The 19,469-nt window shown below is 39.4% G+C and overlaps 1 protein-coding gene across 1 annotated transcript in view; it reads right to left on the minus strand.

The window, feature by feature from the left end:
* Positions 1-19,469, minus strand: part of CACNA1B (calcium voltage-gated channel subunit alpha1 B) — a 575,803-nt gene that overhangs the window by 22,131 nt on the left and 534,203 nt on the right. Inside the window, exons 44-47 of the mRNA XM_053695819.1 lie at positions 15,506-15,633; positions 14,622-14,737; positions 14,327-14,451; positions 10,495-10,536 (exon numbers count right to left, since the gene is read on the minus strand). Of these exons, the coding sequence (XP_053551794.1) occupies positions 10,495-10,536; positions 14,327-14,451; positions 14,622-14,737; positions 15,506-15,633 (411 nt within the window). The remainder of the gene's footprint in view (positions 1-10,494; positions 10,537-14,326; positions 14,452-14,621; positions 14,738-15,505; positions 15,634-19,469) is intronic.

The following is a 19,469-nucleotide window of genomic DNA, read 5'->3' on the forward strand; positions in this document are numbered from 1 at the left end:
AAGCACAACTGCGAGACGAGTAATACTTTACAAGGGCTATAATGTCTTTTTATATTCCATGGGGTCAATTTATCAAGCTACGCACGGAGCTTGATCCGTGTTTCCGGTGAGCCTTCAGGCTCGCCGGAAACAGAAGTTATGAAGCATCGGTCTAAAGACCTGCTCTGAGGCGGCGGACAGAAATCAACCTGATCAGAAATGATCGGGTTGATTGACGCCCCCGATTGGCCGCGAATCTGCAAAAGGCGGCATTGCACCAGCAGTTCACAAGAACTACTGGAGCAATGATAAATGCCGACAGCGTATGCTGTCGGCATTTATCAATATGCAGCAGACATGATAAGCTACATCGTATCATGTCCGCTTGCACATTAGTAAATTGACCCCCATGAGCCCAATTTATCAAATGTCTGTCGGACCTGATCCGACAGTGCGGATCAGGTCCGATAGATATCGCTGAATGCGAAGAGCAATACACTCTCCGTATTCAGCATTGCACCAGCAGCCCTTGTTAGCTGCTGGTGGAACGCCGCCCCTGCAGACTCGCGGCCAATCACCCGCCAGCATGGGGTGTCAATCAACAGGGTTATGGAGCAGCAGTCTTTAGAAACTGCTGTTTCTGGCGAGCCTGCAAGCTCACCAGAAACACGGGGCTTCAAGCTCCATTCGTAGCTTGATAGATAGGCCCCCATGTGTTAAGTTGAGGTTTAAAGGGACATGAAACCCAATTTTTTTTCTTCCGTGATTTAGAAAGAGTATGTCATTTTAAACAACTTTCTAATTTACTTCTATTATCTAATTTGCTTCATTCTCTTGATATCACTTGCTGAAAAGCATATCTAGATATGCTCAGGAGCTGCTGATTGGTTGCTGCACATAAAGGCCTTGTGTGATTGGCTCCCACATGTGCATTGCTATTTCTTCAACAAAGGATATCTAAAGAATTCAGCAAATTAGATAATAGAAGTAAATTGGAAAGTTGTTTAAAATTGCATGCCCTATCTGAATTATGAAAGTTTAATTTTGACTAGACTGTCCCTTTAAGTGAAAAATCCGAAGCACACCTTGAGGATGCCCTGGAACACACATTATTCTATCCAGTTAGACTACTTTTTCATAATAAAACAGACATGTGGATATGTTAACAATTACATCCACTTATACAAATTTTTTTGCAAATGTTTTCCTAAGCTTTGCAGTTGTATTTATTGCTTTTCAAAGTTATCATTTGATGTGCGATATATCACTTAATACAACTATATATGTTAATGGCAAGAACACCTACAGACTAAAGAAAGGAAAATACAGCCCTAACAATAAGATCCCTCAATAGCCAAAGCTTGGCACTCCAGATGGTTTAGAACTACATTTCCTATGATGCTCGACTGGACTTTAGAGAAATGTAGTTCTGAAACATCTGGAGTTTGCCATCACTGGTCTAAGAAGTGTCCATTAGATATGTGCTTTTGAATGCCAAAAAATGATGCATTTTTCTATATTTATTGCATTTGTGGCCCTTGCAAAAATCAATGAATGGATGCAAGAATAAAAAATAGTTTGTGGGTTAAACCATTACTCAATGGGGGGAGGCTTCCAAAAGTTCCAATTTACACTATACAATAATGATTTTGCAATGTTCTTATCAGTTGATTGATTCTGGTGTCAGCCAATAAGTATGCAAACTTCAGTTATGTTCTTAGTCAATACAGACCCAATAAAAAATAATAATATTTTTTCTTCTGCTGCTGGCTTGCAGCACTAGCACTAGCTACTACTTTAAGTTTAAAAATGAACAAACTAAAAAGTTTGAAGTAGATGCGCCTCCGATTGTTAGGAGTTCCAATCCCAAAAGAATATATAATATGTACAGTCTGGAAGTACTAGGAATGCGATCAGTCCAGGAGGGGATTGTCTGGCTGCCTGGTTTCCGAAAAATGTGGCGTCCACACCACAGATAAAATCTAGAAGGTAAAAAGGAAAAGGCGCCCCCAAATGGTGTAGTACTTCGAAATAAACTTAATTACCATACAGTAATCAAAAATTACTCACAAGTCTCCTAGCACTAACAAAGTGTTATATGCGCAGTCTGGACCATTACCAAATATCACCAATAGCTTGACCTCTTGGAGTTAGGAGTATGGTTAAAAAAGTGCATACAAATTGATCTCACAGTGGTCAAAGTAAAAGGTGTCGCAGAGATGCATCTTATTCCATCAATCTTGATATATAGGTTTAAGGTTCTTGGGATGCATCTCTGCAACACCTCTTATTTTGACCACTGTGAGATCAATTTGTATGCACTTTTTTAACCATACTCCTAACCCCAAGAGGTCAAGCTATTGGTGATATTTGGTAACTATCTGCAACAGATATCGAGGAGTGAGCTTACTGGACGGCTTTCAGAAGGTCCAGACTGCGCATATAACACTTTGTTAGTGCTAGGAGACTTGTGAGTAATTTTTGATTACTGTATGGTAATTAAGTTTATTTTGAAGTACTACACCATTTGGGGCGCCTTTTCCTTTTTTACCTTCAACTTTAAGTTTAAGCTGCTGTCCAGCTGCCCTCATGAGATTTTCAGCAGACAAATGGATTTTCATAAAAATCTTTTTTCTTTTTTTTTTGCTGCTGCTGCTGGCTTTCACCACTAGCACTAGCTACTACTGTAAGTTTAAGCTGCTGTCCAGCTGCACTCAGGAGATTTTTAATAGGAAACAGCAGACAGATGGATTTTCATTAAACAAATTTCAAACAACCCCTCATTAGTGGTAAATGCAGAATTTTTCAGTTTTACATATTTATTCTAGGTTTTCAGTTGTTTTTTGCGCAGACAATTTTTCCACTAATTTGGATCATTCTTCACGGGAAGCAGTTTGTTTCTGTCTAAATGGGTTTGGCGAATTCTGGGAATGTTCCCACTTGTGACAGCTATGTGTGATCTTCCCATGGATCTGTACAGGGCCAGATTTATAGCCCAGTTGCCTGTAGGCACCAAAATCTGAAGCGCTCCCCATTAACCATTCACCACTGTGCTAGTGACCTTAGCTAAGATGGCTGCCAGCAGGGAAATAACAGCACTGCGTGTGTGTGTTTGTTAAGGCCACTGCAAACTTTGCTCATGCTCGGGAGAAGCTGGATGCTGCACATGCGTAATACTCGCGGTGACCTTAAAAAAAGATGACCGCCGCGCATGCGCAGTGCTGTTATTTTCACTGCCGGTAGCCATCTTAGTTAAGGTTGCCTCTATAGAGGGCGCCTATAGGCACATGCCTACTGTGTCTTATTATAACTCCAGCCCTGGATCTGTATATAAATGTCCAGCGGTTTCTGTGTCAGATAACTCAGTGTATTGATCTCTTTTACTTGCTTGTAAAGTTCTATTTTTTTGGCAGCTCTCAGACCATACTGGTATCAGGGTTTTATTTTTTAAGCTAACTTCACTTGTCAGCAAGGTGTTTTTGTCTCTTTTTAGAGCCAGACTACAGAGCAAGCTGACTGGTATTGTAAAATCTCACGGATATGTTGTTCCTAAAAGAACATTTTGCAAACAACGACGTTTGCTGAACAGACAAGAAATATATGGATTACAAGGGCACACCTTAGTCTATACGCCAGCTGTTTTTGGTGGGATTAGTGGGAGAAACCTACATTGTACATTTGTCTAGTTTTGTACATTAAAGGGAAATTATTATGCAGAAATGACAAGCCAGAATTTGTTAGAACAAGCCATTTTTTGCATTTTTATATATGTTTAATCCCTGCAAAATGATGTTAAACACATAGGTTAAGTTCCATTGAAGAAATGCAAGCCGATCAGGGAAAGCAGTCACACAACCAAACCAATCACTTTCTAAATCCCGCTCGGGAGCTACAAGCCAATCAGAATCACTACTTGCATGACCCCACCAATCACTTTCTGTATCCTGCTCGGAGCAACAAGCCAATCAGAATCACTACTTGCATGACCCCACCAATCACTTTCTGTATCCTGCTCGGAGCTACAAGCCAATCAGAATCACTACTTGCATGACCCCACCAATCACTTTCTGTATCCTGCTCGGAGCTACAAGCCAATCAGAATCACTACTTGCATGACCCCACCAATCACTTTCTGTATCCTGCTCGGAGCAACAAGCCAATCAGAATCACTACTTGCATGACCCCACCAATCACTTTCTGTATCCTGCTCGGAGCAACAAGCCAATCAGAATCACTACTTGCATGATCCCACCAATCACTTTCAGTATCCTGCTCGGAGCTCCAAGCCAATCAGAATCACTACTTGCATGACCCCACCAATCACTTTCTGTATCCTGCTCGGAGCTCCAAGCCAATCAGAATCACTACTTGCATGACCCCACCAATCACTTTCAGTATCCTGCTCGGAGCTCCAAGCCAATCAGAATCACTACTTGCATGACCCCACCAATCACTTTCTGTATCCTGCTCGGAGCTCCAAGCCAATCAGAATCACTACTTGCATGACCCCACCAATCACTTTCTGTATCCTGCTCGGAGCTCCAAGCCAATCAGAATCACTACTTGCATGACCCCACCAATCACTTTCTGTATCCTGCTCGGAGCTACAAGCCAATCAGAATCACTACTTGCATGACCCCACTAAGCACTTTCTGTATCCTGCTTGGGAGCTGCAAGGATTGCGGCTCCATAATGGCAATTTACCTTTGTGTTTAAAGGGACATAAACATGCAAAAAAAATTCTCTAATGTGTAAGAGCATTTTATTATTCCACACTGTGGGGGCTAGTTATCAAGCCGTCTACTTTTCTGGCTTCGCCGGCCCAATACGTCCGCCTAAGCTCGCCTACCTTCGCCGCCGCGGACCTTGAATACGTTCGCCTAAGTTATCAAATAAAGCTGTCAAAAAGCCGCGGGGCGATGAGCAGCGGACTGTGACAGTTATCACTCATCCGATCTCGCTGCCCTTCGGCTTTTTCCCAGCTTTATTGCTAGCCTGTCACTAAGCACTCACACTAAACTGCACTGTTCTGCCCCCTATACCGGCGCCCCCGGAGCCCCCCGCAACTAAATAAAGTTACTAACCCCTAAACCGCCGCTCCTAGACCCCGCCGCAACTCTTATAAATGTATTAACCCCTAAACCGCCGCTCCTAGACCCCGCCGCAACTCTTATAAATGTATTAACCCCTAAACCGCCGCTCCCGGACACCGCTGCCACCTACATTATACCTAGTAACCCCTATCCTGCCCCCCCTATACCGTCGCCCTCTATTATAAAATTATTAACCCCTATCCTGCTGATCCCGCACCTCTCCGCAACTAAATAAATAGTTTAACCCCTAAACCGCCGCTCCATGAACCCGCCGCAACCTATAATAAATTTATTAACCCCTATCCTGCCCCCCACTACGCCGCCGCCACTGTAATAAAATGATTAACCCCTAAACCTAAGTCTAACCCTAACCATAACGCCCCCCTAACTTAAATATTAATTAAATAAATCTAAATAAATTAACTCTTATTAACTAAATGAATCCTATTTAAAACTAAATACTTACCTTTAAAATAAACCCTAATATAGCTACAATATAAATAATAATTATATTCTAGCTATCTTAGGATTTATTTTTATTTTACAGGTACCTTTCAATTTATTTTAACCATGTACAATAACTATTAAATAGTTATTAACTATTTAATAGCTTACCTAGCTAAAATAAAGAGAAATGTACCTGTGAAATAAATCCTAACCTAAGTTACAATTACACCTAACACTACACTATACTTTAATAAATTATTCCTATTTAAAAATAAATACTTACCTGTAAAATAAACCCTAAGATACCTACAATATAATTAATAATTATATTATAGCTATCTTAGGATTTATATTTATTTTACAGGTTACTTTGTATTTATTTTAGCTAGTTAGAATAGTTATTAAATAGTTATTAACTATTTAATAACTACCTAGCTAAAAGAAATACAAAATTACCTGTAAAATAAATCCTAACTTAAGTTACAATTAAACCTAATACTACACTATCATTAAATTAACTAAATAAACTACCTACAAAGAACTACAATGAAATACAATTACATAAACTAACTAAAGTACAAAAAATAAAAAAAGCTAAGTTACAAAAAATAAAAAATTAAGTTACAAACATGTTAAAAATATTACAACAATTTTAAGCTACTTACACCTAATCTAAGCCCCCTAATAAAATAACAAACCCCCCCCAAAATAAATAAAATCCCTACCCTATTCTAAATTACATAAATTTCAAAGCTCTTTTACCTTACCAGCCCTTAAAAGGGCCATTTGTGGGGGCATGCCCCAAAAAGTTCAGCTCTTTTGCCTGTAAAATAAAAATACAACCCCCCCCCAACATTAAAACCCACCACCCACATACCCCTAATCTAACCCAAACCCCCCTTACAAAAACCTAACACTAATCCCCTGAAGATCATCCTACCTTGAGTCGTCTTCACTCAGCCGAGCCACCGATGGAACTGAAGAGGACATCCGGAGCGGAAGAAGTTAATCCTCCAAGCGGCGCTGAAGAAATCTTCCATCCGATGAAGTCATCATCCAGGCGGCGCTGAAGAAGTCTTCGATCCGGCCGATGTCATCTTCAAAGAGGCGCTGAAGAGGTCTTCTATCCGGGCGAAGTCATCTTCCAAGCCGGGTCTTGAATCTTCCTTCCGCCGACGCGGAACCACCTTCTTCACCGACGGACTACGACGAATGACGGCTCCTTTAAGGGACGTCATCCAAGATGGCGTCCCCTCAATTCCGATTGGCTGATAGGATTCTATCAGCCAATCGGAATTAAGGTAGGAAAATCTGATTGGCTGATGGAATCAGCCAATCAGATTCAAGTTCAATCCGATTGGCTGATCCAATCAGCCAATCAGATTGAGCTCGCATTCTATTGGCTGATCGGAACAGCCAATAGAATGCGAGCTCAATCTGATTGGCTGATTCCATCAGCCAATCAGATTTTCCTACCTTAATTCCGATTGGCTGATAGAATCCTATCAGCCAATCGGAATTGAGGGGACGCCATCTTGGATGACGTCCCTTAAAGGAGCCGTCATTCGTCGTAGTCCGTCGGTGAAGAAGGTGGTTCCGCGTCGGCGGAAGGAAGATTCAAGACCCGGCTTGGAAGATGACTTCGCCCGGATAGAAGACCTCTTCAGCGCCTCTTTGAAGATGACATCGGCCGGATCGAAGACTTCTTCAGCGCCGCCTGGATGATGACTTCATCGGATGGAAGATTTCTTCAGCGCCGCTTGGAGGATTAACTTCTTCCGCTCCGGATGTCCTCTTCAGTTCCATCGGTGGCTCGGCTGAGTGAAGACGACTCAAGGTAGGATGATCTTCAGGGGATTAGTGTTAGGTTTTTGTAAGGGGGGTTTGGGTTAGATTAGGGGTATGTGGGTGGTGGGTTTTAATGTTGGGGGGGGGTTGTATTTTTATTTTACAGGCAAAAGAGCTGAACTTTTTGGGGCATGCCCCCACAAATGGCCCTTTTAAGGGCTGGTAAGGTAAAAGAGCTTTGAAATTTATGTAATTTAGAATAGGGTAGGGATTTTTTTTATTTTGGGGGGGTTTGTTATTTTATTAGGGGGCTTAGATTAGGTGTAAGTAGCTTAAAATTGTTGTAATATTTTTAACATGTTTGTAACTTAATTTTTTATTTTTTGTAACTTAGCTTTTTTTATTTTTTGTACTTTAGTTAGTTTATGTAATTGTATTTCATTGTAGTTCTTTGTAGGTAGTTTATTTAGTTAATTTAATGATAGTGTAGTATTAGGTTTAATTGTAACTTAGGTTAGGATTTATTTCACAGGTACATTTCTCTTTATTTTAGCTAGGTAAGCTATTAAATAGTTAATAACTATTTAATAGTTATTGTACATGGTTAAAATAAATTGAAAGGTACCTGTAAAATAAAAATAAATCCTAAGATAGCTAGAATATAATTATTATTTATATTGTAGCTATATTAGGGTTTATTTTAAAGGTAAGTATTTAGTTTTAAATAGGATTCATTTAGTTAATAAGAGTTAATTTATTTAGATTTATTGAATTAATATTTAAGTTAGGGGGCGTTAGGGTTAGGTTTAGGGGTTAATCATTTTATTACAGTGGCGGCGGTGTAGTGGGGGGCAGGATAGGGGTTAATAAATTTATTATAGGTGGCGACGGTGTAGGGGGGGCAGGATAGGGGTTAATACATTTAATATAGGTTGCGGCGGGTTCAGGGAGCGGCGGGTTAGGGGTTAATACATTTATTATAGTTGCGGTGGGCTCCGGGAGCGGCGGTTTAGGGGTTAATATGTATAGAGTAGCTTGCGGTGGGCTCCGGGAGCGGCGGTTTAGGGGGTAATAACTTTATTTATTTGCGGCGGTGTAGGGGGGGTCAGATTAGTGGTGTTTAGACTCGGGGTACATGTTAGGGTGTAGACAGCTCCCATAGAAATCAATGGGATGTCTGTCAGCAGCGAACTTGTACTTTCGCTATGGTCAGACTCCCATTGATTCCTATGGGATCCGCCACCTCCAGGCTGGCGCTTTGAAAACCAGGTACGCTGGGCCGTAAAAGTGCCGAGCGTACCTGCTAGTTTTTTGATAGCTAGCAAAAGTAGTGAGAATGTGCCGCACTTGTGTGCGGAACATCTGGAGTGACGTAAGAATCGATCTGTGTCGGACTGAGTCCGGCGGATCGAAGCTTACGTCACAAAATTCTACTTTTGCCGGTCTCGAGCCTTTGATAACTAAGGCGTATCAGCCTCGCCACAAATACGCTGCGGAATACGCAGCGTATTTGAGGTTGACGGCTTGATAACTACCCCCCTGTTACTTACGTTGAACATTGTTAAAACACTGTTGCCATATAGTGCTGTGCACGCTCCTGAGCATAATGATTTTCAACAAAGGGTACCGTTGAAACAAAGTAAATTTGATAATAGAAGTAAACTAGAAACAATGAAAGTTTAATTTTGACTTTTATGTTTCTTTTTTACATTTGGAAATTTTGTACATGGCCATGCTGAAAATTGGATGTAAATTGGTTGTGTATTTTTGGGAATTTTCATATCTATATTATATCTCTTAACCTTGAAAGATTATCCGAGCAAAAACACTAAACCAATCATTTTGAAATTTGGCGTACAGATTGTTTGTTTTTTATTGGTTAAAAAAATGAGCAGTGGTTGCTGAGATGTAATGGTTTCAAAATGTAAATGAAGACATGCTCAGTAGCAGCATTTTGCAGTAGAGGATTTTGGGATGTGTAGTCCCAGATATTGGTATGTATGGTGCTGTTGCCTGGAATAATTGCAGTGATCTCTTGCAACCTGTAAGTGTAAGTCAGACTACACCGACACTACACACACATACACACACTATACAAGCAGTTCAAACACATGCTATAAACACATCATGTGCGTGCACATTTTATACAATTAAAAAAAACTAGAAAATTCTATGACAACAAAACTACATCGCCAATGTTTGCTCGCAATCAAACATTAATTCATTCTGAATGTAAACTCCCTCACTACAGAGAATTGTTATTAAATTCCACAATATATTATTTGAATGGTAGTTTAATTTTGAATTCCATGCTTTTAACATCTGAATGAAAATATATATCTATCTATCTATCTATCTATCTATCTATACTTTATGATCCCTCTATCTGTCTAATCTTTATGATCTGTCCATCCATCCATCTATCTATCTATCTATCTATCTATCCTTTCTGATATATCTATCAATCAATTTAAATTATTACAGGTAGTATATAAGCACCTAAAATAAATAACTGTGGGCAAGATATAATTTACAACAGGAAGTGCAACTACTCAATCATTAATTTGTAGAGCCCCAATAGAGTCCACAGCTATGGATTTATTTCCTAATATAATGTAACTGTCCTCAGGCAACCCTTGTCTTTATAAATATATATTTAGTAAATATTGCTCATTTAGAAATAACAATAATTAACCTCTTGGATGCTAATGTGCGTCACAAAATATTTCTATTTATTACAATCTATTCTACAGCCAAAGAGTTAACATAACCGTTGTTTGCACAGAGCAATAAATAACACCATTTTCTTGATATGAATAATTTACAATTCCCCAACTGAACTGGGTCATTCTTATTTGCTTTCACAATGTTATTAAACTATTAGATGTCTGTTTTTTATGGGGAATCCAAACCAGAGACATTTTGATTACAAGAAAATTAGCTTCCTTGGCCATTTTATAGACTTACGGACATAGTAATCAATAAAATTGTGAACAATAAATGATTAATTCTCTCTGTTTGTAGCTGGTACACAGCAACTCATCTAGGTCAGGTAACCAGACATATGAGGGCTTTATGGACAGTGAGATCTGTTAAATGGAACATTCAGCCAATGGATCAATTTATATGATATCGATCTCTTGGCAAGCGACGCACACTTTTATGTAAAAATACCAAAGCTACATACGGGTAGGTAACCGTTCCCAGGGGAAGGAGCGCGGCTCCGCGACTGATGAGAGACAGACAGGTGAAGCGGTCATACGTCACCAAGGAGACCATCAGCAGACAGCGTGGGATGGGAGGAAAGGACCAGGAACGAAGGGGAAAAAAAAAAGACAACAAAGTATAGGGGAGGGGGGTATAGGAAGAGCAAGAGTGACGGTAGCAAACACAAAGACATATTGAAACCAAAGCAAAGACAGACGAGGCAGATGAAAAATGGGATGAAAAATGAAAGTATTGGGACAGAGAGGAGAATGACACAAGAAAGGGGAAATATATATCATTAGTAAGAAAAACATATCTCACATACTTTACATCAGCATTAGTATTGGGCAGACGCGTAACATTGCTGTTACCGCTATGTACATCTGTGGTGTCAACATTAAAGGGACAGTAATGTCAAAATGAATCATGACTGAGATAAAACATAAGTTTCCAATTTACTTCTTTTATTAAATTTTCTTCATTCTCTTGGTATTTTTTGTTGAAGGAGCTGCAATGCACTATGGGAGCTAGCAGAGCACTTCAAGTAAGCCAATGACAATAGGCATAAATGTGCAGCAACCAATCAGCAGTAAGCGCCCTGTTGAGCGTTGCTGCTCTTGACCCTACCTCAAAAAGAACAAAGCACATTTGATAATAGAAATAAACTGGAAAGTTAACTCAAACGGCAAACTCTATCTAAATCACAAAAATTTTATTTTGACTTTACTTTCCCTTTAAAGTTATTGCAAAGTTTAACGAATTAAAGCCCAGTATCTAAAACTAATCTTAAAAACACGGGCACTTTAAGTCATTAAACTTTACAATGACGCTTCTTTTTAAAAATATTTACCATTTAGTTACGCTAAACATACCGCCGATCCTCCGCTTGCTTCTCCTTCTGTATTTTACAGATCGATAACAAATCCGGCATCCTCCAATCGTTGCGTGCCACCATTGGGGTCCAATTCATGAGGCACGCAAACGATTGGAGGAAGCCGGATTCGTCATCAATCTGCAAAATACAGAAGGAGATGCGGGCAGAGAATCAGCGTTGAGTTTACCGTAACAAAATGGTAAGTATTTAAATGAAGAAGAGTGTTTGTAAAGTTTAATGAATTAAAGTGCCCCTGTTTTTAAGAGTATTTTTAGATACTGCACAATAATTTGTTAAACTTTACAATCACTGGGTAGGTTTGTTACATCAGCATTTAATTGCACTTTGTTACTTGAGCTTGCTATTTTGTCAGATTATTGTGTTATATTATTACAAGTCAGTATGTAATGTAAAATGCACAGTATCTTTATAATAGTACAGCTGTGACATTAGATACTTATCATAGAGCAGTGGGAACAATATAAGTTTAATATACGTCATATATAACATACAGGTTTATTATAATACAGTTGTGAACAGCATAACCGTAAAGGGACATTAAACTCAAAATTACATTCCCATGTTCAACTTATTTTAACTTATTTTTTTGAGTAATTTTTCTCTAAAGATTGTAGTGTTTCCACACACACCCCTCCCCCTGAGAGGCTAAGTACATTCTGTGGAATGAAGAATCTTGAGACTCCTACATGCTGCACATTATTTGGTTAATATGTACAGGAGCTCATTTATATCTGATTCTTATTGGCCACAGCAAAGGAAGTAAGATAAATAAAGGCTTTTTTAAGGGGTGTGTCCAAGGCCTGTAAAGCAATGTATATTTTATTTTAAAGAATACAGTTTTAAATGGTTAAGAAAAATGTATTTTGCATGCAGTTTTTGTAATGCTGTAAATAATTTCCTGTGCATAAATAAAAATACTGACTTTAATGTCCCTTTAATATACTACGCATATAACATCACATATATATTATACTAGACTTGAAGCTAATTCACATATACTACAGTTGTGACCATATGTAAAGAAGCTTCCTGCTGCCCCATACAGACCTGTACACATAACATTTATAGGCAGCGGTACTTAATTACATACACTAGTTTATATTGCCTCTGTTATCAGACCTAAGCACCAAAGTTCTAAAATGTTATGTAAACCTTATGTTGTTTTTTTTCTCTTTTAAATGCAGTGCACACCAACGTGTATAGAAGCAGAAAAACAACATCATTGATTGCATAGGCAATTAGCACATCCAGGCAAGTATATTCACTGTTGCCAATGCACTAGAGGATTCTGGGTAAGATGTGCAAATTAGATATCCAACATCTTGGTATTTTTGGTTATGATACTGTGCTTAAACACAGAAATCTCTTATTGGGTGGTAAGTGCAGTGCAATAAATTATGTTGTTTTACTTTTATGAAATTGAGGAATTTAATTTCATGCTTTAATCACTACCATAATTTAAATATCTGTGGGTATACCGTACAATAGGGGAGTGCAAGGATAGGGGAGGATACAATAGGGGAGGGCAGGGATAGGGGAGGGTACAATAGGGGACGGCAGGGATAGGGGAGGGTACAATAGGGGAGGGCAGGGATAGGGGAGGGTACAATAGGGGAGGGCAGGGATTTGGGAGGGTACAATAGGGTAGGGCAGGGATAGGGGAGGGCAGGGATAGTGGAGGGTACAATAGGGTAGGGGAGGGTAGGACTGGGATAGGGGAGGGTACAATAGGGTGGGATAGGGGAGGGTACAATAGGGTAGCGCAGGGATAGGAGAGGGTACAATAGGGTAGGGCAGGGATAGGAGAGGGTACAATAGGGTAGGACAGGGATAGGAGAGGGTACAATAGATTAGGGCAGGGATAGGAGAGGGTACAATAAGGTAGGGCAGGGAAAGGGGAGGGTACAATAGGGTAGGGCAGGGATAGGGGAGGGTACAATAGGGTAGGGCAGGGATAGGAGAGGGTACAATATGGGAGGACAGGGATAGAGGAGGGTACAATATGGGAGGACAGGGATAGAGGAGGGTACAATATGGGAGGACAGGGATAGAGGAGGGTACAATAGGGGAGGGCAGGGACAGGGGAGGGTACAATAGGGTAGGGCAAGGATAGGAGAGGGCACAATAGGGTAGGGCAAGGATAGGAGAGGGCACAATAGGGTAGGGCAGGGATAGGAGAGGGTACAATAGGGGAGGACAGGGATAGAGGAGGGTACAATAGGGGAGGGCACAATAAGGGAGGGCACAATAGGGTAGGGCAGGGACAGGGAAGGGCAGGGATAGGGGAGGGTACAATAGGGTAGGGTAGGGCAGGGACAGGGGAGGGCAAATATAGGGGAGGGTACAATAGGGTAGGGCAGGGATAGGGTATGGCAGGGATAGGGGAGGGTACAACAGGGTAGGGATAGGGGAGGGTACAACAGGGTTGGGCAAGGATAGGGGAGGGTACAACAGGGTAGGGCAGAGATAGGGGAGGGTACAAAAGTGTTGGGCAAGGATAGGAGAGGGTACAACAGGGTAAGGCAGGGATAGGGGAGGGTACAACAGGGTAGGGTAAGGATAAGGGAGGTTACAATAGGGTAGGGCAGGGATAGGAGAGGGTACAATAGGGTAGGGCAGGGATAAGGGAGGTTACAGACTTTTTAATGTATTTTTTATATTTGATAAACTGACATGTAATCAGACTTAAGTTCATAATAATTTAATCACAACTGCAATATGCTTGTGGTTTTTTATGTGGATTACACTTCGGTTGCACCGGTAAAGTGGCATTTTACTGAGTGAAATGCAACAATAGCTTCATGCAATTTGTGCGATGAATAACACAGCAAAAGTCAAGCTTCTGTTTTGATGTCATACTTGTGATGTCAACAGTAAAACTGATGCTTGAAACAAATGTATCAATGCTCAGACTCACATGCGTTTCAGCAGCCAGACGTGGCATGGATACCGCCCGTCCCTGGATCTCTAGGCCAGTGGGATGTTCTCCGCCATTGGACAGATTCTGGCCAATAGTTTTCATCTCTACAGCCTGGAAAAAAGTCTGTATGTTATAAGATTTGGGGAACGAGAATACGGAGTAAAACATCTAAATGATTTATAATCTATATATTTCATATATTATACTGTATATGATGGAATATTTATTCAGTATTAGATACAACAACACAAAAACTTTGGAAAGCTTGCCTGTTTAATGTAGTGCTGAGCATGGATTTCTTCTGAGTGCCCTCTCTGAAAAGCCGTACTTCTGGGTGTGGAAAACGGATCTGGCGCAGGCTGCGTTCCCCATGAACTTGACTCACGAATACCCGACTCTTGATTAGGTCTGAGATACATATTAAAAAAAAATCAAATGTATAAAGGAATCTTCTACCTTGTTTTGCATAAACAAAGATGCTTCCACTGATACTTAAAGGGATACAAAACCCAAATTCTTTCGTTCATGGTTCAGATAGAGCATGCAATTTTTAAGCAACTTTCTAATTTACTCCTATTATCAATTTTTCTTTATTCTCTTGCTGTCTTTATTTAAAAAGCAGGAATGTAAAGCTTAAGAGCTGGTAAATTTTAGGTTCAGCACCCTGGGTAGCGCTTGCTTATTGATGGCTACATTTGGCTAACCAATAAGCAAGAGCAACCCAGGTTCTGAACCAAAAATGGGCCGGCTTCTAAGCTTTACATTTCTGCTTTTTAAATAAAGATAGCAAAAGAACAAAGATAAATTGATAATAGGAGTAAATTAGAAAGTTGCTTAAAATTGCTTGCTCTATCTGAATCATTAAAGAAAAAAAATGGGTTTAGTGTCCCTTTAAAGGAACATGAATTGCATATTTATGTACAAGTGATACTCAAGTATCTGTTTCTTCTTGACTAATAATAATGGCTCCACCGACTGCAAGGGCCCACTTCTATTAGCATATTTGGTTTTTAGAAAATAAAAATGGAAATGCACTTAAAAAATTCTCACTTTCAGCTGCGATGAAGAATAGAAATTAGTTTACTGTTTGTTAAAATCATACAAATAGGAAGTGAACTACAAACTTGTTTAAACGGCTATTTCCGCTTATCCTTTTTATAGAGATGCGCTACTTACACAACGCTGCCATTGTTTAGCGAAGCCGAGCTCTTCTGCCGTATGAACATCTTGGCATTGCCAAAAGGTACAGGAAGACTGTGCTCCAAAGTTGCTTTAAGAGGCTGGAAAAGGGAGACTGTCCCCGTCTGTAAGATGCAAATAAATAAATACATTAACAAATACAAATCATTAAAGGGACAGTCTACTCCAGAACGTTTATTGTTTAAAAAGATAGATAATCCCTTTATTACGCATTCCCCAGTTTTGCAAAACCAACACAGTTATATTAATATACTTTTTACCTCTGTGATAACCTTGTATCTAAGCCTCTGCAGACTGCAACCTTATTTCAGTTCTTTTGACAGAATTGCATTTTAGCCAATCAATGCTAAGTCCTAAATAACCCCACGGGAGTGAGCACAACATTAGCTATATTACACACATGAACTAACGCCCTCTAGCTGTAAAACTGTAAAAATGCACTGAGATAAGAGGTGGCCTTAAAGGGCTTATACATTAGCGTATGAGACTACCTAGGTTTAGCTTTAAACTAAGAATACCAAGAGAACAAATTGGAAAGTTGTTGAAAATGACATGCCCTATCTAAATCATGAAAATTATATTTTGTCCCTTTAAATAAAATAAAAAAAGAAAGATACATTATTTCTTCTCCAAAAAAGAAAGGGCCTTCAGCACTGTATATAATAAATTACAAAATAAAACTGCTACTACAGTCCTACACATCATTAAAAGCATCAATATATAGATTTATATAATATATTTTCTTTCATGTAATTGGCAAGAGTCCATGAGCTAGTGACGTATGGGATATACAATCCTACCAGGAGGGGCAAAGTTTCCCAAACCTCAAAATGCCTATAAATACACCCCTCACCACACCCACAATTCAGTTTTACAAACTTTGCCTCCCTATGGAGGTGGTGAAGTAAGTTTGTGCTTGATTTTCTTCTGTGATATGCGTTTCTCAGCATTTTGAAGCCCGATTCCTCTCAGAGTACAGTGTTTGTCAGAGGGAAGTGAAGAGAGTATCACATATTGATTCTATGGTTTTTCTCACGGGAAATCTTTTCAAACGTTCTCTGTTATCGGTCGTAGAGATTCATCTCCTACCTCCCTTTTCAGATCGACGATATACTCTCATATTCCATTACCTCTACTGATACTTTTTTATTACTGGTTTGGCTATTTGAAATATGTGGATGGGTGTCTTTCGGTAAGTACGTTTTATTATTTAAGACACTCTCAGCTATGGTTTGGCACTTTATGTATTAATATAACGTTTTAAATATATGTATTGTACTTATATTTGCCATAAGTCAGGTCTATGCATATTTCCTTTTGCAGACTATCAGTTTCAAAATTGGGAAACATATTTAGGAAGTTATTTTTTCTTACCTGTCGTATAGAATTTTATTGGCGGCGAAGGTACGTTCGTTGATACAAATTCATCATTTTCCGCGTCTTAGTTGACGTCAGGTTTCCTTGCACAAGGTTGCGTCTGCCATGACACGAGTTGTGTCATTTCCAGATGTTGTTAGCGCGAAAAATGTCATTTCGCGTTGCGCGTCATACTTGGCGCCAAATAATTGAATTATTTAAACCCCACTTCCTATATGCCTTTTTTATGCTCAGAGGGCTATGCTGTTTGCATTTTTTCCCATTCCTAAAACTGCCATATAAGGAAATTGATAATTTTGCTTTATATGTTGTTTTTTTCTCTTACATTTGCAAGATGTCTCAATCTGATCCTGTCTCAGAAACCACTGTTGGAACCCTGCTGCCTGATAACAGTTCTACCAAAGCTAAGTGTATCTGTTGTAAGTTAGCGGAGATTAAATCTCCAGCTGTAGTATGTAACAGTTGTCATGATAAGCTTTTACATGCAGAGAATGTATCCATCAGTACTAGTACAATGCCTGTTGTTCCTTCTGTTAAGATTACTGCAGCTTTTACTGTATCTTTGCACTAACCTTGTCTCATAATTATATGTTAGAAGTGCTGCAGCTTTAAGCTCAGCTTACCACACCCTCTGGGTGTGTCTGGGTCTCTGTGACATCATCAGAAGCCATGTTAGTTTTACTGATGGAACCTGCTAGAGAAAAAGCCATGTGGTTGTAGCTAAAGTTCCTGCTGCAGAGTCTTCATGAAATGTGCAAAAGTCATCAGACACAAGGTAACAGCACACAACTGAATGTTCTAATCCTGACTACACAGAGAACATAACACCTTCAACATCTAATGTACTTGATATCCCTGTGAATATAAAAGATTGTATTGCTGATGCGATTCAGAAGGCTTTGTCTGCTATTCCGCCTTCTAATAAACGTAAAAGGTCTTTTAAAACTTCTCATAAAGTTGATGAAATTTCAAATGACCGACAACATACTGAATTATCTTCCTCTGATGAGGATCTATCTGGTTCAGAAGATCCTACCTCAGATATAGACACTGACAAATCTACTTTAAGATGGAGTATATTCGTTCCTTGTTAAAAGAGGTGTTGATTACTTTGGATATTGAGGAAACTAGTCCTCTTGATACTAACACCAGTAAACATTTAAATTCTGTTAATAAACCTCTTGTGGTTACTCCAGAGGTTTTTCCAGTTCCTGATGCTATTTCTGATATGATTTCAAAGGAATGGAATATGCCTGGTACTTCTTGTATTCCTTCTTCTAAGTTTAAAAAGTTGTATCCTTTGCCAGCAGTTAGATTGGAGTTTTGGGAAAAAATCCCCAAAGTTGATGGGGCTATTTCTACTCTTGCAAACGTACTACTATTCCTATGGAAGATAGTACTTCTTTTAAGGACCCTTTAGATAGGAAACTTGAATCTTACCTAAGGAAAGCTTATTTATTTTCTGGCTACATTCTTAGGCCTGCTATATCCATGGCTGATGTTGCAGCTGCATCAACTTTTTGGTTGGAAAACTTAGCGCAACAGGAAACAGATCCTGATTTGTCTAGCATTGTTCGCTTGCTTCAACATGCTAATCATTTTATCTGTGATGCTATTTTTTATATCATCAATATTGATGTTAAATCTATGTCTTTAGGTATTTTAGCTAGAAGAGCTTTGTGGCTGAAATATTGGAATGCTGACATGGTATCTATCTCTTTCTTTCCAAGGTAACAATTTATTTGGTTCTCAATTGGATTCAATTATTTCAACTGTCACTGGGGGGAAGGGCTTTTTTTAACTCAGGATAAAAGATCTAAGGGTAAATCTAAAGCTTCTAATCGTTTTCGTTCTTTTCGACAGAATAAGGAACAGAAAGCCAATCCTTCCCCAAAGAATCTGGTTCCAATTGAAAACCTTCTTCAAGTTGGAATAAATCCAAAACTTTTAAGAAATTAAAGCCAGCCCCCAAGTCCGCTTGAAGGTGCGGCCCTCATTCCAGTCCAGCTGGTGGGGGCAGATTAAAATGTATCCAAAACATTTGGGCAGATTCTGTCCAAGGTCAATGGATTCAGAGTATTGTCTCTCAAGGGTATCGAATAGGTTTCAGAGTAAGACCTCCTGTGAGAAGATTTTTTCTCTCACACGTTCCAGCAAATCCAATGAAGGCTCAGGCTTTTCTGAAGTGTGTTTCAGATCTAGAGCTTTCAGGGGTAATCATACCAGTTCCTTTTCAGGAACAGGCTCTGGGGTTTTATTCAAATCTTTTCATTGTCCCAAAAAAAGAAAATTCATTCAGGCCAGTTCTGGATCTGAAAATTTTGAATCGTTTTGTAAGAGTGCCAACTTTCAAAATGGTGACTATAAGGACTATTCTGCCTTTTGTTCAGCAAGGTCATTATATGTCCACGATAGACTTACAGGATGCATATCTTCATATTCTGATTCATCCAGACCACTATTGGTTTCTGAGATTCTCTTTTCTAGACAAGCATTACCAATTAGTCGCTCTTCCATTTGGCCTTGTGACAGCTCCAAGAATCTTTTCAAAGGTTCTCGGTGC

Source organism: Bombina bombina, chromosome 12 (genome assembly GCF_027579735.1).
Source record: "Bombina bombina isolate aBomBom1 chromosome 12, aBomBom1.pri, whole genome shotgun sequence".
Classification (NCBI taxonomy): Eukaryota; Metazoa; Chordata; class Amphibia; order Anura; family Bombinatoridae; genus Bombina; species Bombina bombina.